At 42.8% G+C, this 27,568-nt stretch overlaps 1 protein-coding gene across 1 annotated transcript in view; it reads left to right on the top strand.

The window, feature by feature from the left end:
• tenm1 (teneurin transmembrane protein 1) overlaps positions 1-27,568 on the top strand; it is a 191,533-nt gene that overhangs the window by 147,672 nt on the left and 16,293 nt on the right. The window contains exons 23-26 of the mRNA XM_005719538.1: positions 17,219-17,373; positions 20,254-20,337; positions 20,823-21,017; positions 25,964-26,051. Of these exons, the coding sequence (XP_005719595.1) occupies positions 17,219-17,373; positions 20,254-20,337; positions 20,823-21,017; positions 25,964-26,051 (522 nt within the window). The remainder of the gene's footprint in view (positions 1-17,218; positions 17,374-20,253; positions 20,338-20,822; positions 21,018-25,963; positions 26,052-27,568) is intronic.

The following is a 27,568-nucleotide window of genomic DNA, read 5'->3' as shown; positions in this document are numbered from 1 at the left end:
AATGTGTGGCAGTATTATGATAAATCAATCAAACAGCGAGAAGTTTGAATCATGAATTCATTAGAAAGTAAAAAATAAAAGTTTCCAACCTTGAAACGCCAAGTTTATCGTATTTGATACATGACTTTTTAAGACTTCTACATCATCAGGGGGATTTTTATTTTTCATAAACAACCTCATGTTTACAATCAGACACATGCTGTGCTCATACATGCAAATTTATATTATCAGAAGGTTGAACAAACACCTTTTACAACGTTAGATTATAAACTATAATAACAGAAAGTTATAAAATTGTAACAAATTTTAGCATTCAATAGATTGTTTATGTGCATTAAATTAAGCAACTTACGAAATGATTAACTTATCTGCGTTTGATTCTCGGCTTTTAGGGAGAATGTTGGCAGTCGTGTCCTTGTATTTCACACAATATGTGTTTCAGATGGTCTCCTTTTGAATATACTTCAGATATTCGCTGCAGAAAATTCTACGCATTATAAACTGAAAGCCTAAATTTACCTATCTCCAAATTGTCCTGGTCTACTCCCTAAAATATTCCGTTTCAAATCCTTCTCTTTATGCACACTGTGGCTGTGGTAACAGTCATAAATTCCTGTGACGCAGAAGCGCTGTACTCTTCTGTCTCTTCTGTAGATTGATTAAATCGCCACGTTATTTTGCTCGTTTCTGGCTACAAGAGAAATATTTTTATCTTGTTCCTAAGGCAAGGGAAGTCTGATCTTTGTTAAAATGACAATAATAGTTCAACTAATAGGGTAAGCATGGCTTCCCCTGGCTTACAGGGGGAGAAAGCACTTGTAGGCATAAACTTAAACCAGAATATGCCTGTCATATTAAGCGTTTCTAATGCACAGAAGTCTGCAGATTTAGTTTTTCATTCCCTCCTAGCTTTAGCCGGGTTCAAGCAATTTAAATTAATGCACATACATTTCAGACATTAAGCCCGGGGTGTTGATTTGAATTGGTTAATCGTTCTGCCCTCACTTATTAGCTGACAGGAGTGGATTCCAGCTTTTCCTGCTATTGTCTGCCATTGCACGACTACATTTTAATTCCTTTTGTTCTGTCCTGGCTGTGAGCTGTAGCAAATTTAACTGGTCTTGTCTGACTTTTGTCATCAACCCACAGGATACCTGGGGTTAGGGATTTTTTTTTTCTTTTCTTTTGGTCCCTTACACTCATAGCAGTTTGGACAATAGTGGTGAGAGAAACAGTCTTCGTCTATAAAGCGGTGCTGAATGTGTTTATTGTATATAGTGCTGCAAAATGTGTTCCAAAAGAAGAACGACAACAGATGGTGTGACCTCCGCAGGCTGATATAACCTCAATATCATAGCGACAGAAGCCTAAATGTGCAGAGAAACTGCAGCAAGTTCTCAGAGATTCTCACAACAGCTTATCTGTGTGTGTAAGAATCTGAGCTGTTTTAAAAACACAGAGAAGCAAACACAGACTACTGATTTAATTTATTTTTCTGTTAATGTTCATCTGCGTCTTCACATTGCAGAGATCCATATTTTTGCAAGCGTATGTTGACAATTCATCTCAATTTAGCCGTCCTTCACACCCACACGTTATATCGTTTATTCTGTGATGTACTGTGCACCGTGACTGTATGCACAGACAAAGGGTGATGCAAATATAACTGCACAAGTACAGCTCCAGGTTGCCTACTGACTAATGCTACAGTTTGCAGTAAAGCTCGAGCGCTCGTATGCAGAAAAAGCTGCAGTTCACTTTATTTGGTCAGCGACTCTGAACTCAGAGCGGATTAAAATCAAATGTCATATGCTACATCAGTTGTCCTCCAGGATGTCACACTACAAAGGTTAAAATGGCAGATTTTTTGTTCCTGCCTTCCAGCGTTCAGTCTCCAAGTGTCACAGGAGATTTTTTAGCCACAGGCCTGTCACTCAGGCTACACCCACAGTCCTGCAAGGCCTGTTCTGTCAGTCATACTCAGCGTGCGCCTGCGACGCCGTCCGACGTCGGAGGCAGACAGCCGGTCGATACAGAACGCAATAAATAAACGTAGCCTGCCTCCGTTCTTTAAATGTCACTAAACACAGGGAAGCTCCAGGTTTGATGGGGGATGTTTGATTTTAATTTCCTCCATCTTCTGGAGTTCATTCAGATATATAAAAGGGACGAGAGGAGGAAAAAAGAGAAACAAGAAGATGATAAGCGAAAAAGATCGCGGTTGACTCGTACTACCATTTGACACGTGATCTGTGGCCTACTGCTCTGTGTATACGCGCTACTTACACCTTAGAACATGCCATATCTCTGCCTTCGTGCAGTAATAGAATATTCTGTCCCAAGACTCCTCTTGTTCACTCAGGGTGCGGTAATTTATACTGACTCATTGGAGTTCACAGAGTCTCTTCTGTGGCTATTGTGCTCCTACTAACCAGCTCTTATAAAGGATCTAGAGATTTCTGCCTGGAGCCCCTCGGTTCACTGTCATCTATCTGCCACAGCCCACACTCCCCTCCTCCCATCACCCTCTCTCCAATGGTAATGAGTGGTAGACTTCACAGAGAAATAGCTGTCCCCTTCTTTTTTGAAGTTGTGTCTCTGTGATTCTCCAGCATTGATCTCGCCTCTCGTCCTCTGGTGAGCTCCTCGCTCCAAATTAGCACCTTCCTCTTTTTTCCTTACTTCTTCCATCTGTTTTTCTCCCCCCCACCACCAATCGCGTCGATGAATCACCCCCGTGCCCCGGTGTTCAAATAGCAGCGGTAGGCCTGCTGCGACACATAATATTGTTGCAGCACGGCAAAACAGTTGTTAAACAGTAATCCATAATTTTAATTTAGCTGACAGCGTTGCGATGTTGCAGAGCGTTCTCGCTTATAGTCCCCCCCCCCTCACTCCGCCCCACAATAACCTAAGCTACAGGGATTATCGTGTGTCCTTCAAACATTCACTTATGAATACAAGATCTGGGGCATTGTTTGGAGCTGGCTGCACATTTGCTTCTGCAGTCAATTAGCTTGGTAAATAAAAGGCCTTGCTCCATTTAGGATGGATCCCATGTCTGACATGAAAGAGGCGTCAATCCCTCAGGAACAGGAACAGCCTTGGCTCACATTTTAGACTAATTCCGTTCACAGCGTAAAGGGGTCCCTCTTTTTGTTTGTTTGTTTTTTTTAAGCAATCGTCCAATAAAAGACACACATATGTAAAAATAGCAGAGTGTTCTGTTTCTTTCATGTGTTGGTTTGGACAGAGGACTTCAGAGGGAGTCCGGTGATTGAAGGTTTAGTTGTTGGCGGCTGCAGTGTGCAGGTCTTATCTTTAATTTGTTGACTGGTCCCAGGCAGCAGAGCTGACATCCACAGAGAGAGGTGTGCGCGTCTATGCGCGTGCACGTGGTGGTGGGAGCACTTGCATTGTCAGTCTCTCTTTCTGACCCACAGGGGGCAGACTAATGCCCTTATCAGAAGCTGACATGCTGCCACCACATTTCTCCCTGTGCCCTGTCGGCCCGCTCTCTCTCCCCTCCCCTTTTTTCTTTTCTCTTCTCCACTGCTTTCATTCAGTCCCTTTCTTTGCAACTCTCTCTCTCTCTCTCTCCCCCTCACACTGACAGACACATTTGTCCCCCATCTCACTCGGCAACACAGCTGCGAGGCACGCCATCAGTGATGAGATAGCGGGGCCTGGTTGCCGAATGAAGCTGTGGGGTTTAAACTGGTTGCGGTTATTTGCATGTTGAACAGCCTGGGTGTGTTTAAAAGAAAAAAAAAAAAAGAAAAAGCGTCAGAGCCACGGGTTAATACGCTTCACGTGGCACAGAGCTGCTCAGAGACCACGACAGCCAGGCTTTCATGCTGTACAGTAGCTGTCTTGGCTGGTGGTTGACATATAAGCAGCTTAGGTGAATGAATATCTTCACACACTGGGTGCTGGTCTCATTAACAGAAATAGCTGGAAACGCAGCAGCGTGCGCAGGATCACTTCCCAGTTTGTTTCAGCAGCGGTGAATCAAACGGTGCTTCGCTGTCAGCCAGGCCGCACTCAAACCATTAACTCAGCAAACACTGGTCCCCTGCCTCTGCTCAGGCAATGATGCCTTATGAGTGGTACTGTCCTTTAACTGCACCGCTCTAATCGCTGCGGCCTGCGTTCCACTTTTCTTAAATCTGCTGCTTCCCAAAACTGTGTTAGCGAGAGGCAGTGAGGGAAGTTCTGAGGTCTCCTACGGCTGCGAGGCTGGTCTGTGCCAGCTGCTCCGCGTTATAGCAGCGGAATGAAAATGCCATTGTTATTCTATCAAGTAAATACAGGCCCAGTACTGCCGATACCAACGCTGAAACTAATAACATGTCACAGTAACAGTGTGTCGTGATTTATGAGATGAATAATAATCAATTAGCAAATTCTAAACACATTTTAATGACCTGTAGAATACTGTAATTGTTACTTTCCACATTAATTAGTTAATGCAACAAAACACAACTTTTAGCTTTTCATGTATTATGAAACTCTGTTTTTTGTCCGTCTCTAAAGCACTTTGGGTCGACTTCTGTTGTTCTAACTTGCTTCAGGCTATAAACAAAACAGATCTCACAATCAACAGGAAAAGGTTCTGACATTTTTCTTAGTTCATGTTTAGGGATATTGTTTCTTTTCTAACAAAATAACTTATTTAGCATGGCTATAGACAGGCTCAGAGTATATTCAATTAAAATAATACATTCTGTTATTTGAATGTCTGAATATAGTCTATAGATACTCAAGTCTGCTAAAGTAACAGCTATGATGACCAACAGCACTTAATGATAAAGAGACCAGAGTAGGGAGGAGGGGGTGGAGTAAAGTGTAGCTGCACGAGATGAGCAGTGTTTGTGGAGACACGTCTCCTGTTCTGCTGAACTTAGAGGATGGAAACAAACTAAAGTATTGATCCGGTTATGCTAATGTCCATCCGAACACCAATACCAGCACTGCATTGATACTATAAATTAGATTGATCCACTGCTACTGCTATAGAAGTAGATAGATTGAAATATTATTATTGTTGGTATTGGTATCGGATGAATACTAGCATGATAGGAACGATACTTTAGTATGTTTCCAACCTCAAAGTTCAGCATGTAGGACACTGAATCGTGTTAAGTAAATGATTTTTGTGGGAAAGAAAAAAATATACCTCAAACATGCACTGTGAAAAATGTCTGAAGCTTTTTCTGCTGGCTGTCACGTCTGTTTTATTTATAGCCTACAGCACATTTAAACAACAGAAGCCGACCCAAGTGCTTCAGAGACAGGCGTATTTACCTTCCAGGTCTCCAAAAAAGCCCAGTTTCAAATACACAAAAAGTTTGTGTTAACAAATTATTGTGAGAAGCAAAATTCACAGTGATTTCATGAATGATGATTCACCTGGCATAGTGCTGGTGTTGGTATGGACCTGCGTTTACTTGGTGTAATTACTGGGTACTGGACTGATACCAAAATTTGCCGTATCACACAGCACTAAAGTGAAGTCCTACGGCAGGGTAGCTGATCTGTGCCAGCTGCTCCGTGTTATGACGCCGGAATGAAAATGCCATTGTTATTCTACCTCTGGCTCCCATAGCATTTAGTGCAGAGAGACAGTTGCACCTCGCAAAACAGGAGAGCGGATTAAATTGATAGAGAAACAGAGGGAGCTCAGGACCGAGGGAGGAGGAGAGTTAAAGATAAAGCGAGTGCAGCCGAGAATGAAAAATAATATGACATTAATAGAGAAAAATTGAAAATGGAGAGAACCAGAGAATGCATGAAATGGATGAGGAGAGAAATAGAGCGAGAGTGGACTGAGTGTTTCGCATCCAAATCCTGCAGCATGCAGCAGTCCCACTCCTCATCTGCATATTAAACTGGCCCTGTGGCTGCTTTCTCGCTCAGTGGGTCAACTATCATTGTTTTTGTTGGTTTAAACAGAGCGCTGTTTCACAAAAACAAGGGCATATGATAAGTCACACTGCGTTTTTTGAACTCAAAGATGCGGTTCGTGTGTGAGCACGTGCACGTGCGCGCGCAGCCTGCCCCCGTGTTTCCTTTCGCATTGACCGAGCTTTTGTCTTTGCCCCTGGACATTCCTGCATTAATGATACACACATGAATTAATCACACAGCAAGGCAAACAGCAGCATACTCTATGATAATGCAAAATAGAGGAGACGCCATTGGGTCATGCTAGTTCTACCGCAGCTCGTTTTCAAACTGCAGCATCCATGATAATTAGGAGAGCGGCGGCGGTTTTGTCGAGGCAGAAATGCATCGTTGAGCAGCCACAATATGAAACTGTGCCAGAGACTCATTTTCTCTCAGAAATAATGCTGAGAATATAGCTGCCAGCGGCAAATCTGGAGGGCCAAGCAAAAGAGCGTGAGGCAAGACACATAGCAACGCAGGTACATCAGGACTTTTTCAGCAGGTGAGCCAAGTTTGACATAGCTGGGGAAAGAATTGCAGACACATGGCCCGTGTCATGTCTGCCTTTTTACTGCTGACTTTGTCGCTGTATGAAACAGTGACAGGCCCTGCTCGACTGCATCGCATTAAAAGATAACTCTGGGTAAATAATGCATGCAGCCTCACTTTATGCCGCGTGTTTTTCTGAAAATTTCCAGCTGACCCACTGCCACAAGTCACACTAGGCTCTTTCCAGATGGTCTAATGAAACACTTGACAATAAAAAAAACACTAGAGCTCTGATGCTGAATGTTCTTTCAGTCACTGCTAAACAGCTTGGGTTTTTATCAACATATACACAGAGAGAGAAAGTCAGTTTTTTAGTTTTCTGTCAGTGCTCTTCAAATAGGCTTTAACTGCTGATCTGGTAATACTGGTGACCAACACGTTGTCATCAGTTTAAGTGGGAGTCAGTTTTGCACCAGTTATAAGAGCTGAAGTGCTTTGGACTGCACTGGACTGCTAATAATACACAACTGTTAATAATGTAATCTAGAAACTGTAAAACTGCCACTTTCAGAAACTGTAAGTTCTGTTTGTCTGTGGTCAAGAGAACGCCGCTGCTCTGCACTGTCAAACAAATGTCAAACTTTCTGTTTGGGTTTGTCTTTCTGGGACTCAAGTCCCACAGGGGGCATCCTGGCTTTGTGACAAGGTCACGCTACTTTGGCGTTGTCATTATTTATGAGAGGTAAAGACGTTGCTTGTCAGGAATTGTTGACATATGTCATTTAAGCATCTGAGCAATGTTTTCATGCTTTTGCACTGGTGACAGCTGTGGCCAGAACTGCTGCATTTAAGGTCTTGTCTGTCTGCTCTCATGAAAGTGATATTTTTGGTGCGTCTTTAGGGAATTTAAGTGAGTTTTTCGGGATTCTTCTAATATGGTAGAAATATTTACGTGTAAAAAAGCCACCCTGGCCTAAGAAAAAGTACATAGTTCACAATAACTGTTAGCTAATCACGACAGGATGTTACACAAATGTCAGATGGCATGAAAGATGAAGTGATGTTCAGATTTCAAAGGTGAAAGGTCAAATTCACTCTGTAGCGTTTGGAGAAAAGACACTCTTCTGGCCCTTCCTCGCCAACATCACTCAGATACTGGACTGATGTTAGTAATCTTAGGGATTCACCGCGAAATCTGTACTGTAGATAAAAGCATTTATGTTTTAGAAGCTGCAGAACTCCATATTTGGAGGATTTTCTGCTTTCGTTGGTTCAACATTGTGTTTTGTTCAGAATTAGCCTTATGTATAAAACTTACAGGGATGTTAACTCCAGCCTGACTGGCTGGCTGAGGCTTGCAACCAGTCCTAGACTTTCTGGTGAAGAATGCTTTGAGTTTGATTAGACCGCTCCTTTCAGCTCCTTTCAGACAGAATGAGGACTTAGCTGTCAGTCAACAAAAATAAGTTCAACAAAACTCCAAACTGTGGATTTTTCAGTTTATTATATTTGCTAAAGTACATTCGCCTGGACCTCTGCTGGCCTTCTGTACAGTCCTAAAGAGAACACTTTTCAATAGATGCATGCTACAGCATCCACAATGTGTTATTCTGCATGAGTAATAGCAAGTAATGTGAAATGAGTCTGATTTTTAAAATTATGATTGGACAAAGTCATTTACTGAAACAGCTTTCTTTGCTGCCTTACAATAAATGCAGATGGATTTTGTATGTAAAGTGACCTTGGGTTTCTTGACAGGTGCTAATTCTGATTTAATATTCTGATTTTTATTATAAACCCTTTGGAAGATTTTAAAATTTTTCAGTCAGGTACTTTAATTCATAGTGTGCCAAAAACATTTTGGTTTGTGCACTCATTAGTAACTGCTCATTAGTGCTTTGTGCACTAATGAGCAGTCGTGTTGGAACAGGAAGGGGCCATCCCCAAACTGTTCCCACAAAGTTGGGAGCATGATGCTTGGAGCATGATGCTTGGTGATGTTGCTTGGTGATGTTGCAGCTGCTCGGCCATGGAAACCCATTCCATGAAGCTCACTGATCTTGCGCTAATCTGAAGGTATCGTGAAGTTTGAAGGGCTATAGTGACTGACTCTGCAGAAAGTTTTCGACTTCTGAGCACTATGAGCCTCAGCATCTGCTGACCGCACTCTGTGATTTATGTGGCCTAGATGAGTTGCTGTTGTTCCCAATTACTCCCACTATGTTATAATTCCATTAACAGTTGACTGTGGAATATTTAGTAGTGAGGAAATTTGCCTGGTGCACAGGTGGCATCCTATCACGGTACCATCCTGGAATTCACTCAGCTCCTGAGAGCGACCCGTTCGTTAACAAATGTTTGTAGAAGCGCTCTGCATGACTAGGTGCTGGATTTTTTATGGGTTTATATGGGATTTGGATGGGTGGGTGAATACTTTTGGCAGTTTGGTGTAAAATCGGTTGGATTTAGTTGTTGACTAACACATAGAATAGAGCATTCCACACAATATATTTTATTTATTGCCATAAATGGTCCCCGACAGTGACACATTACACCTTTAACATTTCTAGCAAACTTTTTTGCTGACCCATTGACTCAAGGTTTCAGAGACCTGGTAGTCCTCAGATCTAAGAGTATTAAAACATGAGATGGAATTCATCTAATGGTAGTAGAGGGATGGTCAGTTGAACTTTATTTTTTAGCTGAATCAGATAGATGAATCAGGCTTATCTGGGATTACTTGGAAGAACAGGAACTGCTTTCAAAAATTATTCGTGCTACGTTCTGATAAGGTCAGGGTCAGTGGAAAACTGATATTCTGAGAAGAAATTGTCTGCTGTCAAGGTATACACAGGACAAAAGAAAGTACGATTATATACTAACAACAAGGCTCTGCCTTTACAATGCCTCCTATTCAAGCAATAAATAGGTGGTACGCTATAGAGACTGACAGCTACCTTGTTTGTAGTCGGAGTGTGTAGAGTAGCTTCAGAGAGATTACTGAAGCTCACTGTGTGTGTAATGAAGCGCAGAGTCAATAAGACATGCAGGCTTAAGGCCAAGGGCTGAGCCTTTGCGCCAAAGGTGCAACATGTGTGCCAGTCAGCAAACTTGTATATGCTCATTTTTGATTGACAGGCCGCTGGTCGCCGGACCGTCTGTGCTTCCGATTCTGAGGGGACAGGCAGTTAGTTATGGAAGCCTCGTTAAAGGTATGTCAGGCTGACAACGTCAGTGTGATCATGGGAAATGTGACACGCGTGTCCCTTTAACTGGTCGGGATGGCCACTGCTGGCAGCTGGCCTGTCAACCTCCACTGGGAGCTTGGCACACTGACAGGAGGAGTGGAGCTTTGCTACCGCGGAGGAATAAATTGCATTTACTTGAGGTGAAAGCCCAAAATACGGGCGATACACACAGATGGACGCATTTGTCTCGGTCACGGGGGTGGAGGGAGTTCTGATGAGAGGGGAGAGATAGTAAACTCGTGCTTGCTGTTAGCCAGTCAGTTCTTTAGACGTACTGGGCAGAAAGAAAAAGCGGAGCGATGGTAGCGGACGTACTTGCACATAGCAGTTTAGCTGAATCTCCCTGTGTGAGAGTGGGGGTCAGCAGCTGTTAAAGGGGTGGAAAAACAGAGCCAGTAATTGTTCACACCTGGGCACTATTATCACCTGCAGCTCTCCAAGAGTCCATTTGTCACATCTCAACCCGAGGATGTGCTCACACAGTTGTTTGGGAAAACGATGAGGCAAAATCTTAGATGGCTGTGATAGAGACTACACTGGTGCTGCCTCTGGCTAGGACACTGGGATGTCTTTGTACGTGGGATACTTTGTTTGGGTGGAAGCTGCATAGATTTGCACTCTATAGTAGATTTCTGCCGCTCTTCCGTTTGCTTTTTTTCAGATGTCAGAACATTTGTTCCTCCCATCTGATCCCACTTCCTGTTTTTTGTTGCTGTTTTTTCTTTTTTGTTGTTGCCATTTTCATGGCATCATGCAATATTGCCACGATGGTGTGTTTGGTAAAAGAGCGCCTATTGATAGACCTTCTTGTGTTTTGTTTGATGTTCTAAACAGTGCGACATAATCTGCAAGACACTCGCACAGATCCCAAACCCCTCAGCCTTTCATGGAGCTTTCTAGTCCAAAGCATTTCAATTGCTTTTTATAATTGAGTTTGTCTGCCGCTTCTGTGATTGCTTTGGATCTCTCTTTTGCTATCAAACAAGGCAATTACCACCGAATCGCACATTTTTCTGAAAAAGAAAAGGGAAAAAATGTTTATTTGCATGAATATTAGCATGCAACTAATTCAAAATCTCCTTTCAGGTCTCTGCGTGCGAGAATTCCTCGCCTCGCCATACATGTGTAGTTGGGAACTATACCAGCTCAAAATAAAGGAGAACGCTATCAATAATTAATTAATGCGGGTTAATATGTTAACAAACTTATAGTGGTTGGTAATTAGATGAGCCACAGTGTCTGATTCAGACTTAATTACTAAGCCACTGTCTGTTCTGTGGGGCTTCAATGAATAATTAATTACAAGAAGCATGAATTATTTCTGCTTACCAAAGATCCACAAGAAATACACGCCTCTGCTATTTGGTATTGATCGATAGAACGTGTTTGATTGGGGAAATAGGAGCAACTATAGCACAGCAGTTAGGAGATGAGCATGTCATAGATTATAGAGCCGTTTGCTGCAGAAGGTGCAGGATCGGGGACTGATTGCAGCACTAGCAAAATGTGTACAGCACAACCTTTTCTTCTTTGCACAGGTGTGCAATCAAACATTGTGTGAAATGAACACATTTGGACTCACACATATACCACAGAGTGCACAGAGGCGTTTCACAATTCTGAAATTGAATGAGGCGGTTTATTTTCCCTCCTTTAGTGCACATGGGCGACCCAAGTGTCTTGATGAAAGTTGTGCGTGCGTGTGTGTATCTGCAGACGCTCTGATTTACCCGCTCTATATTTGCATATGCACAATGTGATTAACTGCCAAGCCTTATCTTTTCCGCCTAGCTTCTTCATTGCATGCATTGCGCGCACACAAACACTCACACACCCACAAGCTGCCGCGAACATGTGCACACATTCACACTTTTACGTACCGGCAGCGTTGTGTGTTTTCAAGGAGAAATGGTGAAGGTGAGGTGCAAACCACACAGCAAGCTAAAGACTCTGAGACAGTCTGTTATTCAGCTTCACTCACAATTGGACTGCAGCAGTTAGTGAACCCTGCAGGCTTTCCCCAGCTAATGTGGTTGACTTTATTTATGGCCAGTGTGCCTCGCTTGGGCCAGTCGTGCAGGTGAAACTGTCTATCGCTCTGCATTCAGTTGTCAGTCACATACAGTTACTTTGTACAGAAATGCCACGGGCCATAATCAGCTCCAGCTCGCATCATTTACTGTAGATGTTGTAATAATATGTCAGTCCATGTCATTAACACTCACTGGGCCTGGGGGATACGGGAGGGCAGATTGAATGGCTTACACCTCGGGCTGCTGGCATCCTGTGTGTGTGTGCGTGTGTGTATGTGTGTGTGTTCCTCTCCCCCGTGTGTTGTGCTGTGATTGTGTGGGTGCGTCAGAGTTTTCATATATAAACGAAACTGTGCAAATTATGCTTTCTTCTCCTGTTTACCACATCCCTTTACATTGTGTTTCTTCTGTACATGTACGTGCTGGTTAACTGCCTGTCAGACACTGATGTGTGTGCGATTTTACGTTTCTTCTCTCTTTCGTCTATAGCAGCACCTCTTTTGGCAGCTTTGCTGTCAATGTTTGAAAGGTGAAAGTGCTGTTAAGGAAAACTTGAATAGCACCATAAGGCTGACTTCCTGTGCTCTCGAGTGCTCAGGTCTTAGCAGTCACTGTGCACCACATACTTACACAAACACACACACACACACACCACATCCTGATGTTACTGTAAGCCTGTAGTGTTGTCTCCTAGTGCTACTAAATAAGATATATAATCCACAACTTGTGTTCTAATGACCGTATTACACATTATCTTCTTTCTCACCTTACACCTTTCCTCACCTCTACCTCGCTCTTTGCTCAGAGAACTCCTGGTGGCATCCTCTCTTCAAATAGCTGTAATCAACACTGATGTTCTCTAAGACCCCTCTCTTCAAGGCATTAATCAGATTGGATTGTACTGCATTGCCACAGGGGGCCGTTAGAACTGATATTCTTTTGACAAGGACACAGAACAAAGAGATTCTTTGATTGAGAGTGATTGGACTGTAATGGTTAATTGGAGCAATTCCTCATCACGACCTCTGTCTTATTACCACCCTTCTTCTCTTTCCCACCTCTTTTGGCACTGTCTGTCTTTTTCCCCCCTCTTTGGCTGCATTTTCGTCTTAAATCTGAGCTGCATGTGAATAGCGTCACTGTATCATCCTCCCCTTCCCTCCGCTCCCTCTTCCCTCTGTTTTTTCCAAGGTCACCGCAACTCAGTCTAATTCACTTTTCTTTGATGATAAAATCCTGTCCCAACTTTAGCCAAATGTCCGTTTCCCCGTGGAGTTGAGATTTATCTCAATTACTTCTCCACCGGTGTGTCTGCCAGCTTCTAAACATGAGTATCAGAGTGCCAGGTTCACCCAGGGAGAAACAGTAAATCTTTTGATGTCTTCTGAGTATCCATTGGCTATACGGCGGGGCTGTAAATTCCCTTAAAGCAGCACACAGCTTTATAAAAGACAGCAGGAAATCCAGTCCCTGACAAGGAGAATGTGGACTAATCTACCACCTTTTCAATAAATACGGCAAAATGCTTTTAAATAACACATAAACTGGTGTAAATCCTGTCACCAATGTCGCGTAATAACAGCAATATTTCTTTATTTTCGTACTTGTGTGTGAATGAATAAGACTTTGTTTACTGTTAACGGTAGTTTGGCATCTATTTAGAACCTGTTTGTATAAATATGTGATATGCCGATCCCGAGTATGCGTAATAAGGATGTCATAATACAGGAAAAAAAACTAGCGGGAAGTGGGAATTTAGGCTGGAAGTCTGTGAGACCAAGGCGGGCAAAGAAAGAATAATATCCAGGGACAGAGGGAGAGAACAGAAATCAGTATTGAGGGAGAGTCCTGGCTGACTCGTCATGTCCTTGTGCAGGATTTATGAGCTCTAAGATCAGGGACAGGTTTAGCGAGAAAGTGCTAGGAGGAGGAATGGATGGGAAAGTGAAAGGAAAGTAGGAGGAATACGAGGATGGTGTTACAGCAGGGAGAAAGTGCCAAATTTCAGGCCTAAGTGGGCTCAGACTGCACTGTGGGTTGAGACGTCCCTCTTGCATAATAGCAGGTGACAGGAGGAAGAATGGCAAGGCCAAGAGGAAGGGATGGAAGAATAAAAAATGGGCTGAATAGAGAGAAGATGAAAAAAAAAAACCAGAGCCTAAACATTATCCAAGCGCCAGAGGTCAGTGATTTGATTAACACCTGCGAGATACAGGGCAAGACACAGAGAGCGCGACAGCAAACAGAAAGCAAAGGACAAGAAAAAAGCAAAGAGAGGAGGGGGAAAGAGAGAGTGGAGGAAGATCAGGTTAGGGAGGATGGAGAGCTGGGGAAATGCAAGACGAGGAGTGGAAAGGTGTTGCTGAGGAGGGCTGAGGCTGTGTGGGTGCTGTAATCTGTTTGTGTCAGAGAAATGATGAAGGGGCCAGGAGGGAGAGCTCTGCAGTTCACCTTCTGGCCCCTGGAGGAAACACACTGACCCTGGCCCTCCCCCTTTGCCCACCTCCCTTTTCCACCACCACTCCACCTGCGCGATTTATGACTCACGGGGTCGGTCCAGGGTTGCTCGGTCTGAGGACATTTGTGAATCTAGTTGCGGCGGCAGTGCATCACTTTTTTTTAGTGCGCGTCTACGTGCGTGTGCGCGCGTTGAACACAAAGCATGTGTAAAGAAAGCTATTGTATGTCAAGGAGGATGAGACATTAGAGCTACCCGGGGAAAGGGCAGTAATGATTTTTATCCTGGGCTCTCAGAGCGAACAGAGGCACATCTCGAAATAATCCAGCGTGACAGAGTTTGGAAGGAGAAAGACTGACAGAACTAGAAAAGATGACTGAATGATGGGGGAGTAGTTGTACTGCATACTGATGATTTCACTCCACTGCCCAATTTAATCACGATAAGCTGAATGTCTCAGTGAGCCCATTAAATCTTAAAAACAAAACAACAACAAAAAAACAACTTGAAACAATTATCTTCTGTTCCAGGAAATTTCCACTGTGTTCTGACATTTTAAAGCTGAACTAATCAATATTCTTTAGATATGAAAGAAATGATTCAGTGACTCTGTGTTCCTGTCAAAGGGGTCACTTTTAGTAAGGAAGCCACACATAACTCCCCTCAGCTCCACAGTGTGTTTTAGCATATTTTGTTTATCTTATGACTTTGCAACGTTTTAATGTTTTGGTTCACAAAACTACACTCATCATTTCTGGCTCGAACAGGCAATGGATAGAGCTCTGAGAAGTCGTTATGTACAACATGCTGCTTTACCTTCATATTCAGGGGTCACCATCTTGGCTAGAAGGTCCAATTATCAGTCATCAGGTGAAGAATATGTGATGCCAGTGCTAGCTAATTAGCTTAGAGCAGCATTTTTTGTGGCATTGATGTCACGCTACAGTCATAGCAGGTAAAAAAACAGCGCAAACAGAATTGTTGTGAATTTTGTTTTTCCCTTTAAGGACCGGGACCAGGCTTGTGACCATTCACAGTCAGTGGCTGTCTTCAAACCAACTCTGACGCATCAACACGCTGATAAAACAACAATCAGGCAGAATCAGTCTGCCATTAGTCTCCTATTAGTTTGCAAATGAATGGGGACATGTTGGTCATGACTGTTTGTGATAATATGCTGATTAACTGTGAAAACACTATTGCAAAAATGTCATCTGCATACAAAGAAATTCACATGAACTACTTACTTTCAGAGTCCAGCCAGAACATCAAACAGAAAATCAGAAACGTATCCACAAATAGTGACATAGTTGCTGCAGAGATTTAACTACAAAATGGCATAGCTAGCTTTCATATGGGAATATAATCAGAATACAACCAGTTGGCGATTACCTGAGTCAGTTCCCCTATTCCAAGGAGATGCGTCACAGACATTTAGAAATTGACATCCTGAGTCTGGCTGCAACCAGGTCATGCGTTCAAAAGTGTCGCCCAGAGGTTGAGGGTGTTGCACACTCGCAGTCGGTTGCCGAACACAAAAACAGTCCTGTTTTTACTCTAGTGTGTCTGGGTCATTTCATGTGTTGTGCCGTTATTTGGTATTTATTTATGTTAAAATGTCATCTTCACTATTTCATAATAAATATGTTGTCAGAGGATAAAGTTTTGCAGCACGGTCAGTTCCATTAAGTGCAGAATTTGCCGTGTTAGATTGGTGACAACAGTGTCGAAATTACAGCACTCTGCTAGCAATTACTCGTTCTTTTACCTAGTAAAATTACACAGCAGTTACATAGTGTACTTCATGGAAACATACTAGTGGTAATATTCAAAGTGAGACAGCAATAAAGGACAAAGTTAGCAACTAGGAGGTTTACACATAACATTTATCTGCTAAAAAGTCAGATATTTCCCTTATGGGGAAAAAAGAGAGCTGAGTCAACTATGAACTTGGATTCAACCAATGACTCCATTTTTTCTATATCCTTGTGTGTTTAAAGAGATGAAATGTTAAAGACAAAATTAAGGAATAGAATCTGCTTATAAGACTCTATGTTGTCATGCTATTTAATGCTTTCTACTGTTTTATAGTCTACTATATTTAAACCGTTTAGTTCTGTCATTGATTGGAAATGCAATAAGTAGGTTTTGTCTCCATGAAGTCCTTGGAGGCCAGTGTGAGATGAAATTATATACACAGCGCATAAACATGTTGTGACTTAATGATGCAGAATAAAAAATAAAAATCATTCGTAAATGGCACACATGCGCTGGAGATGGCAGGTAGAAATGCTAAAAAAATGGCTTATTGTCACAGATGCTAAGTGAAAGCAATCGAGTGAGATTGGTGTAGTAAGAGGTGAGGGCTGAGTAGTGGAGTATTATTGAATCAAAGGCCTATTCTCGGTATGAAGATGAGGCGGGGATGAAGGTTGCTCCTCATCCATAACAGATGATTCATAGGCTGCCCTGACCTTTAATACCTGGACTTACCTCTTTTCCTTTCTCTGCTGCAGAACTCCACTGCATGGAGAGTTCAAGTATATGCTGTTAATAGCAAACAGCGCTGGCAAAGCTTGCGTCCCAGAGCACTCTGCAAATACAAGTGTGCATGTATGCACATGCGGGCATGTGCACGTGTGTTTGAAGTGTGGATGCTCATTTATAAAGCACATTTGCAGAAGCATCAAATGTCAAAAGTTCACTGCGGCACCCTGCTCACATCTAATGTGACAAATAACTTCTTCCTCCAGTTGCATTGTTCTAATCCCTTTAGTGGGCTCTGGAATGGAAATATAATTACATTTCTGTGGTGCAGTGCCTTTGATAAGACAGCCACTTGCTGAGCTGAATGTCTAACTGAGTTGGATGCCTCTCCCAAGCCCTCTCCTCTCTCCACTCTACTTCTCTCCCCTTACTCATCTCCCCTCTTCCTTTCTCTCCTTTAGGTTTTCTCGTTTTCCCTTTTCATTCTCTCACCCCCCGCTCGCTTCTCTCTGTCATCTCCAAAAGCTCATTCTGTCTCTCTCTCACCCGCCTAGGTATTGCTGTGGATAAAGGAGGAGTTGTCTACTTCGTTGATGGCACCACCATTCAGAAGATTAATGAGAGGGGTTTGCTCTCCACTGTGATTGGTTCAAACGGACTGATGTCGACGCAGCCGCTAAGCTGCGATTCACGCATGGACATCGGCCAGGTGAGTTAATAATGCGGCAGAGTTTCGATGACCAGCGGAAAGCAGATTTGCTGTGAATGCTGTTGTTTTAATAATCTGTAGAAAAATAAGCCTGCTTATTAAACAGCAGTATACACTGCAAAGCTTCTTCTACTGAGAACCTTTATCATTTCTTCAAGGTATGTGTGCTTGTGTGTGAAGGAGAGACCAAAGACTGCATAGGTTTGATCTGGCAGCCTTCAGATCACACTGCTAACTTATATCAGGCCTATTAGAGCAAAGGATGAATTATAGATGAGCTACTGGCTCTATAGAGGGATCTCTGCCCACACATAGGGATGTGAGCGCCTGTGTATGTGTGTGTGAATATCAATGTTCAAGCCAGGTGAATTCCCAGAGGGGATATTATGTGTCGTTAAAGGGGCCCGTGCTGCCTCCTGGCTCTTCTCGTTGTTTGTTACTCATTGTTCAGATCATGTCAAATTCATTCTTCGTTGAATTAAAAAACAAAACAAAAAAACAATGTGTGACCTCAATGTGTCATCTTTGCTCATCATCTCTTGGCTGTTGTAGCACTTTGTCTACATTCAACTTAGCTTTCTCCTGAAAGTACAAGCTACCAAGCTAGGCTATCATTTCTGAACTTCTCAGTTTGATAGTTTAGCTCACTAAATCTGCTAGGATACAGATTATTAATACTGGAAATGATTGCTCTTCCTTGTCCTTTATGTTAATGCTATTCCAGCACTGCAGAGTCATCTGCCACTCACCTACACAGCTCAAAAAATTCATTACAGACAGCTAACATTAGCGAGGCACGCTAATGTTAGCTGTCTGTAATGAATGGGTTTTATTGTGTTGATTACAAAAAACGGGAAGGGGATGAGTACACAGAGCTACGTCACTGTGTGTTTTAAACCAAAAAGAACTGCTGAACTCCTTGATGGTGTCAAATAAGGCCTAACAATGTTATCTCTCCAGCTGGTTTCAGGTATAGTCAAGTACTCCAAAGTGCAGTTTTGACATCCTCAAGGGTGTCTCCTGCTTTAGCCCTGTGACACCTGCTTTCAGGCTCTGCCTCACACTGTCACGCTGCTCACAGTAATGTCAGGCCAAATAAGAGAAAGCCTCAAAGCCTCTCTTTTCTGGAAAAAAAAGGCATAAACAGGCTTTCTCTGCACACAGGACAACATCTGAATATGAGGCTTTTTTTGTATTTCAGCCACAAGCACAAAATACATTTTTCAGTGCAGTTCTGTGTAGTTCAATAGTTTCAAAATAACATAATTCAATAAATAATTGAAAAAGAAGGGGAGGCGTTGAAAATGTTTATCTCAAATATTTTCAGAGAATCGGGAGAAATAGAAATGGGACAAAATCAAAAACTGAGTGGCCGTGATCTTTGGGTTTCCAGGCAGTACGCTAAAAAACACAAATGTGATTTGGGAGAAGAATTCACAGCTCAGGAACAGTTTTTGTTGCTGCCTCCATGATTCAACATCCACTGATGTGATGTGACCAATCAGAATCTGAACTTCTAAAGAAGCGAGGGTTCCTCCAATGATTATCATTGTACAGACAAGTGCACATAACATAGGGGCAGCAGGTTTTGAAGCAATGTATGTTGTCATAGTAATGACATTACAACAACAGTGCATTAAAGAAATCCAGGTGCTAGACTAGAGTGCCTGCAGTGTCAAATCCAAAACCCAAGTGGAAATATGTGGAGTATTCTAAGGCCACAGACTGTTCAGCATGTGAAATCCTATATTCAGCAAGAACAGGTAAACACTTTGCTTTCAAAACTGCAGCAACTGATCTCCAAACAAAGAGAGGTGATGCAACACAGTGGGAAGCATGTCCCTACTGCTGTATCTACTTCACTGATATGTTATAAACAATGTTACACTTTACAACATCTCCCAATGTTTTTAGCAACTAGATACTCTAAAATTAAATAAATAAATTTTGTACCTTTTACCTTTTGTTGATAGGACTTTTTTTCCTGCAGTACTCGTCTCTCATCAGTACGTATGGTGAGCAGTGTATCATAGCAACACACTAAATCCATCTCCTACCATTGGTGCTTATAAGCAGAGATACTGCATTGCTCAAATCTCTGGTAATAATATTGGCTTTCTGTTTAAGAGATGTGGAAATGCAAGCTGAAGCTCTCTTAATATATACAAATGAAAAACACAAAGAACTTTAAAAATAAATGTGGATTTCAGCTCTGTGTGCAGGTCAGCTTCTCGAAGCAATCGCCTGCCGTCACAGCAAAGTTCAATATCGTGTGCAGCAGGGATTTGATGCATGGGACACCGTGAGTCCTGCTTGATGAATCTCTCTATCTTTAAAAATGGAATTTCAGAGTCAACCTTCTAGTCTCTCATTTGACAGGGCCTATAATTGGACATGTCAGTGGCAATTTAACATGATCCATTTATTTACCAATCCGTCCTCGGAGTCATCAATCACCTCATCCTTCAGACGCACCGCGTCGTCTCTGCAGCGGTCGCGGGCGCCTGCGAGTGAGATGGACAGTCATGTGGGTGGCTGTGCGCTGGTGTAGGTTTGCCTGCCTTTGACCCCCACAGTGTTAGCGGACAGGGTGTGCTATTTGAGCAGGCAGCGATCACGGTTATTGGATGACATTTGGAACAGTGCCGAAGCGAGCCAGTGTGAGTCTTGAATAAACACAGGGAAGGCTCCCTGCCCGCTACTGACCTTTGCATGAGCAGGGAGGGTCAGGAGGCCTAATACTATGTTATTAAGGAGATGTTATTTGTATCACCTGTAACTGACTCTTGTGGGCAGCTGCCACCAAGGACTTCTTTGCTCTTTTGTTCTCGCTTTTTTTTTCTTCACAGAAATATACAATAAGTGTTTGTCATTCCTCAGGTGCGGCTAGAGTGGCCAACAGACCTGGCCATTAACCCACTGGACAACTCCCTGTACATCCTTGACAACAACATCGTCCTGCAGGTAGAGAAATACGCACGAAACAAAGCAGAGGCTTGCAAGAGAGGGAAATATACGCCTGCTTCTCATTCATTCATCTACTTTCTTATGAGACATTGGGACTATATGTAGCAGTGGAAGAGAGGGTAATAAAATATTTTTCACAAATTGCAGTGCTGTCACTTTAGGTGAATTTAGAGTGAGTGAGGCTGCTAACATAAAAGAAAGCAAAAAAAGCACCTTGTTAAAAAAATAACATGCTATCACAGGTCTCTGCAGGAGTTGTTTTTAAGAAAATGTCACTCAACTTTTTTCTCCGAAATTAATGAATTGCCTGTTTGAGCATGTTCAAAAGTAATGAGTCAGGAGATGAGGCAGGCGATGTTTGATACACCGGATCAAAACCAAAGCAATTCAACAGAGTGGCTGACTCTGTTGAATTGATGTAAGTGTCTGTATTGTGCCTCTCTCTTTTATAACAGATAATACGCTGTGGTGTATTTCCTTAGGTGTCAGAAAGTCTGCAGGTGCGGATTGTAGCAGGACGTCCCATCCACTGCCAGGTTCCAGGTATTGACCATCACTTGGTGAGCCGGGCAGCTGTGCGCGCCACCTTGGAGGCAGCTAAGGCCATCGCCCTGTCCCACCTGGGCACGCTGTACATTGCTGAGACTGATGAGAGGCGAATCAACCGCATCCAGCAGGTCACTAAAAAGACTTTTGAGGGCACCTGTTAATGATGCATTTATCGCAGTTCTCATGTTGCAAATTTATACTGAAGTTGCAAAAGACCATACTTATCCAGAGTGTTAATATACTGCTCAAAAAATGAAAGGAGCACTTTGTAATTAGAGTAGAGCATCAAGATGATTAAACTTCTGGGACATTGATCTGGTCAGTTAAGTAGCCGAGGGGGGTGTTAATCAGTTTCAGCTGCTTTAGTGTTGATGAAATTAACAACAGGTGCACTAGAGGAGCAACAATGAGACAACCTCCAAATCAGAAATACTTTTAGAGGTGGAGGCCACTGACATTTATTCCCTTCTCATCTTTTCTGGCTTTTTTTCCCACTACATTTGTATTTGGCTAGTGTCAGTGTCGCTGCTCATATTCCTCCAGGATGACACATCAATAGGTTTGCTGTGGCTCCCAGCATAGCATCAAGACCATAGAGGAGATTTCAGGAGAGCTGGTCAGGGCTGTAGAAGGTCCTCAACATGTCAGCAAGACCCGAATCTGCTCCTTTGTGCAAAGAGGAACAGGATGGAAAATGACCTCCAGAAGGCCACTGTTGTGAATGTCTCTGACCAAAACATCAGAAACAGACTTGGTCCTTTAGTGAGCCCTGTGCTCACAGTCCAGCACCTTGGACCCTGACTGGCATTTGCCATTGAGTACCAGGATTGGCTGGTCCACCACTGGTGGTCTGTGCTTTTCAAAAATGAGAACAACTTCACCCTGACAGACATGTAAGGGTCTCTACAGACCTCTACAGGCTAGGCATTGGCATCCTCACTGCCATTAGGTGTCAGAATGAAATCCTAGGACCTACTATCAGACCCTGCACTGGTGCAGTGAGTCTTGGGATCCTCCTGGTGCACAACAACGGCCTCATGTGGCAAGAGTATTCAGGCAGTTCCTTGAGGCTGAAGGAATTGATACCATTGAATGACCCCCTTGCTCGCCTGACCTAAATTGAGTAGAGCACCTCTGAGATATTATGTTTTAGTCCATCTGACACTGCACCTCAGACTGTCGAGGAGCTCGGTGATGCCCTGGCCCAGATATGAGACGAGATCCCCCAGGACACCATCCATCGTTTCATTAGGTGCCCTGATGTTGTCAGGCATGCATACAAGCACGTGGGGTCATACAAGCTACAAACTAGAACCATTTGAAATGTAAGCAAAATGGACTAGCCTGCAGCATCATTTTTTCACTTTGATTTTCACGTGTCTTTGAATTCAACCCCTCTGTAGGTTGAGCATTTTCATTTCCATCAAAGGATGTGACATCTTTTCATTCCTAACACATTAACCAGTCCATATCCAGGCTTTTTCCCCATTGATATCTCATGTTTTTGAGCAGTGTATATTCCTCCATATTACCCTGACATTGCAATGCACGCCTCTTGTCTCTTCGCATGAACGTTTTCCACGTCTCTGATGAAAATAACAACAGGAAAAAAGAAACAGCTCAGCTAGAGCTGACACTGGCAATCCATCTGGCCTTATGACACTAATTTACCTTCACACTTGTTGCATCATGAGTCCCACTGTGAACAGGTTGTTTGCCTAACAGATGCTACGCAGCAAGGTAGTGCGTCGAGTCTGTGTCTAGGACGTAGATGCTCAAAATCAAAGGCATTCAAAAAATAATCAAGAAGTACGGTTTCAGTTTTAGAGAAAAAAGAAGTATATATAGTATATTACTTTTTTTCTGTCCATTTGCTCCATTAGGTAGCAGCATGTTGTCACAGCACTGCAGCATTTTGGAACCAACAGCACAAAGGTAGTGCCTGCTGGACTCAATCAATAGCACCTTTGTGGTGTGCAGCAACACGCTGGGTCCATGTGGAGGCAGACAGGAACATATAATACCTCAAATGCCTTTTTATTGGGTACCGACCAGCCATGTTGCAATGGGCAATGAAAAGACCTTTTTTTTTTTTTTTTTAAACTGCATTTGTCACACCTATTTTATGTTTGGCATTTTTAGGCTCCTATTTATCAAGCGTCTCAGTTGGACTCAGACAGGAATGGATCCATCCATGTTTGTTAAGGTTTCCACACTTATTCAGCAACAGGTGCCAGACTGACAGTGAATGACACCGCTTTGTAACAACGAGCCGTAAAGTAAAATTAATGATGATTTGTTTAGATGTGTGTGATGACGAGTTGGGATTATCTCAGCAGTTTGTGATGTGCAATCAATCAGTGCATTAAGAAACAAAGAACAGCCAGGCAAATACAATGTGATGCAGGAGAAATGAAATACAGAACACTTCAGGTAAGTTCGCTGCACACAGATACACCTGACATGATGTTTTAAGCTGATTTTAAAAATGATGCGTGAATTAAGTGCTCGGTTTCACTTTCAATGGTTCGCACCAGCTTGTACTGTTTAGCCAGCAAGTCTTTTTTTAGTGTAATAAGCTCTATTAAATGTGAACGTGCCTTGGCCTTCATACTAAGTATTTAGGCGATGACTTGGCACCGCCTGCGGTCTGCGCTCATGGTCCAGGCACGTCTTCCCATCACATAGACTCAGAACATTTGGCCAGGACATCAAGGACCACACATGCATAACCAATATGTGCTTTTTAAATTTTTTATTTTGCATAAGTTGCTGTGTTATTCGTTATATCACACTGGAGCATTACAATCAAACTCATTACATGCCACATTTGCTCCGTTGTGCCCGTCTTTATCTGCTTTAAATTAAGGGCAATTTGCAACAACTTTTTATTTTCTGTTTATTTTGGACATGTTTAAAGATGAAGCATTTGTTGTACTGTGAAGAGGAAACAAGCTGTTTTTTCCCTGTGTGAGTAGAACAGTTTGCATGGCGAAACGAATTACATCTTGCATATCAGAACATAATAAGCACGACATAAAACATAATCTTGTTCTGAGAAGGCTGAGATGAAGAACAGCACATGATCTGTTTCACCATGTCACTGTTTGTTTACCGAAAGTCAAAATGCAGAAGCATTGTGTGAAAAACCTAAACACACCGCGTGATTCAGTACCCTGTAAAACCGCCTGTGGCAGTAATAAATGGAATTAACTGTTTTCTCGACGACCTTATCAGTCTCTCGCTTCGTTGTGGAGGAATTTTGGCTCTCGCGTCTTTACAGCGTCGCTTCAGTTCATTGAGGTTTGTGGTTCGTTTCTGCACAGCTCTCTTAAGAGCCTGCCACAGCATTTCAGTCAGTTTGAGGTGTAGACTTTGACTGGGCCAAGGCAACGCTTTGGTTCTTTTCTTTGTCAGTGTTTCTGTTGTGCTTTTGATCATCGTTCTGATGCTTTACCCAATTACTGCCAGGCTTTAGGTGTCAGACAGATGGCTTCTAGAATACGTTGGCACTCTACTTTGGGCTCAACGATTGCAAGGTGCAAGATGAGCTCAAATCATCACCCCTCCACCACCGTGCTTGACGGTTGATATGAGGTGTTTGTGCTTATATGTTGAGTTTGGTTTTTGCTAAATTTGCGCTGTGCATCGTGGAAAAACAGCTCCAATTTGTTCTTTATTGTCCAAAGGACATTGTTTTGTCTTGCGGTTTGTTCAGATGCAGCTTTTCAAATATGAATCATGCTGCCATCTTATTTTTAGAGAGAAGAGGGTCTCCCCTGACATCCTTCCATACTTTTTCAGTCTATTTCTAATTGTGGTGTCATGAACTTTAACATTTAGCTTGCTGATTTAGGTCTGTGGACTCTAAGATGTAGACTTTGAGTGTTTTTATGGTTTCTCTGAGCAATGCATAGACTGACCTTAGGGCGAATTTGCTGGGACTTCCACTCTTGTGAAGATTAGCAGCTGTCTTGAATGTTTTCCCTTTGTGACTCTTTCTATCTGATTGATGGGAAACAACGGGTTGTTCTTCCTCCAGACCAGCAAACTGCCAAAGCTTCTGCTTTCATAGAGGTGCTCACACTTGCTGATGATAAATGAACAAAGTGAATTTGATTAGCAGCACATGGCTGCTACTTACCCTCTAATTCTTATTGAAGCTGTGCGTAAACGTGTACTGTTTCCTCACTCACTGCTTCTAAATTTGGCTTAAATTAACACTGACATAATATATTGTGTTGTTATTGTGGTTGTATCTACCTGCTTTTATTATGTCCTGATCCGTAAAACCTTAGATTCGAGTATTTTATAGGTCAAGGTGATGAAATTCTGCTTCTAAACCTAAAATTAGGAGTAAGGTTTTCTCTACTCTCAGATGATGGATGAATGGAGATTTTGGAAAGTAGTTTTGTGGGAATTGTGCTTATTTACTTGTTTTTTTTCCCCAGACACTGGAAACATGGGGTTTTCTGGGTTTGGCAATGCAAACAAACGAGCTGCAGTAGGGAACGGCTTTATAATAAACACCTCAGATAAACTTTCCCCGTGGAATCATAAAGTTGATAAAAGCAAGTCTTCATCAAACATATCATCTTTGACAATTATCTTCCAACAATGCACGGTCCTCTCGGGCTAGTTAAGCAGCATCGGCCTCCCAAGATTAATCAAAATCAAGCTGTTGTTGCAACAGTTTTCACCTCCATTTGCAGCTCGCCTCCCCATCAGGACAATCAGCTTAATTTGTTTGGAGAGCGAGACTTAATGTTCCAAAGATCTGTCAATCAGTCAGCAAGGGAATAGTGTCATACATCGAAGATGCATAATGCCTTTGTTTGTCTAAACTTCACGGAGAGGCACTAAAGATATCATCGGTGATGTTTTTGGCTAAAGGAACAGCGGATACACGCAAAGTGATATTGTAACTCAGCGCAGGTTTTTATATGAAATGCCATCATTATCTTATTTGCCAGAGAGACGAGACATTACAAAGGCTGTTGTGGAACATTACCTTCTGTTTAACAGTGGCCTCCTGCAGCACGTTGTGACATGTCGCTTTTTGAAAACTCCACAGGTGTCAACCAACGGCGAGATATCGATTATCTCCGGAGCCCCCACGGACTGCGATTGCAAGATAGACCCCAACTGCGACTGCTTCTCTGGTGGGTCACCAGGCACACATACGCACACTTGTTATGTGAGGAGTGCAGGATTAAGTAATGTGAACGTATTAGATTATGCTTAATAGGATTAGAGCGCTACAACACATGCAAAAGCATTTGAGAATTAATTCTGGTGGCATCATATTCGGCCTGCTTCAGAAGTAGTTTTAGAGGAAACAAAAACTGGAGCATTGTGAAGCTCGGAGGATTTGATTTAGTCTGTATATCTTGATATTGAGTGGGTAAATCTGGCTGCCCCGTGCGTCCCTGCTGGACAATAATTTGATTAGCACTTTCCCTCCCCGACTTATTAAAGTCAGCTGGAATCTTAGTGTCTAGGAAGAGCCGCTTCGACTCTCCTTGAAAAACAATAAAAAATATGACAATGACTTTTATATAAATGATGACAATACCCAGGAAAGAAAAGACCGCCTATAACATCAGGCTGGAGAATTAAGAGAACGACTTGACTGTGAGCGTTTGTGTGTTGGCTAAACAGAAAGTGGATGCTTGTGTGTGTGTGGGTCGATGTATTTATATTTGTATTCATAGGAAGGCTTCTTCTTTGTGGAGACCTCCAGCTAAATTCAGTAGCAACCAGCTCAGGAGAAACCTTTCAAATCCATTCAAATTACAGCTGGTGAAAGAAAATGCTCACTTCCACACGCCGAATGTTTTAACTGGTTGCTGTATCATGGTTGGGCACCTGAAATGCAATAAAAGGAAGAGGAAAAGGACCCAACAAATAAGCAGATGTTCTTTTGACAGTTAGGCCGTGCTTTCATTGTAAGTGTCAGCGGATGTGATTTTATCATTTAATTCTGCTCATAAAAATCAGTCTCTTTTCTATTCAAAATGGAGGGAAGTGTCTCTCCCATGCCACAAGCCAATGGGCTGTAACCATCCCTATTCCTTGAGTTGTACTTTGCATATTTTCAATCATGTCTCGCTGTTAACAGATGATTACTCTCTTCAGAGGCTTTCCGTTTCCATCCCTTCGCCGTAAACACTCACACAGTGTCTTTGAACGCGGACATGTATGCGAGCGCACACCCGCCGATACTAACGGATGCGAGCCCGTGCGCGGCCGCCCACAAAAGCATACACACATAATGCGCATGCTGTCGCGAGATAAACTGCCACCCTGCTGTCTGCACAGACCCATCAGAGGCCCCAGGCCTACTGCTGACAGCATCTAAAGGGCTTCACCCAGCTGTTGTCCTGCTGTGCAACCAAAGACATCTGGATGCATTCAGTCGCCTACTACCACCGTCTGATAAGACCGAGGTCACTATCAAGGTGGTCATATCCACTCCACTGGGAAGTTACCATATCCCAATAGGTCCACGTCCTGAGCCAAACTGATAACCGTTTAAGCGGCACCATGGGATCCTCGTATTTTGCCAACCTGCGTGTGGACTGGTTGTGACTTCTCGCTTTCGCTGGAGAACGAATTGTATTTCTCAGTGTGGTTAGAACTGATGCTGCTTTGAATTATGCTATTTTGTTGATAAAGA

Source organism: Pundamilia nyererei, unplaced genomic scaffold, assembly GCF_000239375.1.
Source record: "Pundamilia nyererei isolate P.nyererei 1_Seehausen unplaced genomic scaffold, PunNye1.0 scaffold00001, whole genome shotgun sequence".
Lineage (NCBI taxonomy): Eukaryota > Metazoa > Chordata > Actinopteri > Cichliformes > Cichlidae > Pundamilia > Pundamilia nyererei.
This window is presented reverse-complemented; position numbering and strand designations above follow the sequence as displayed.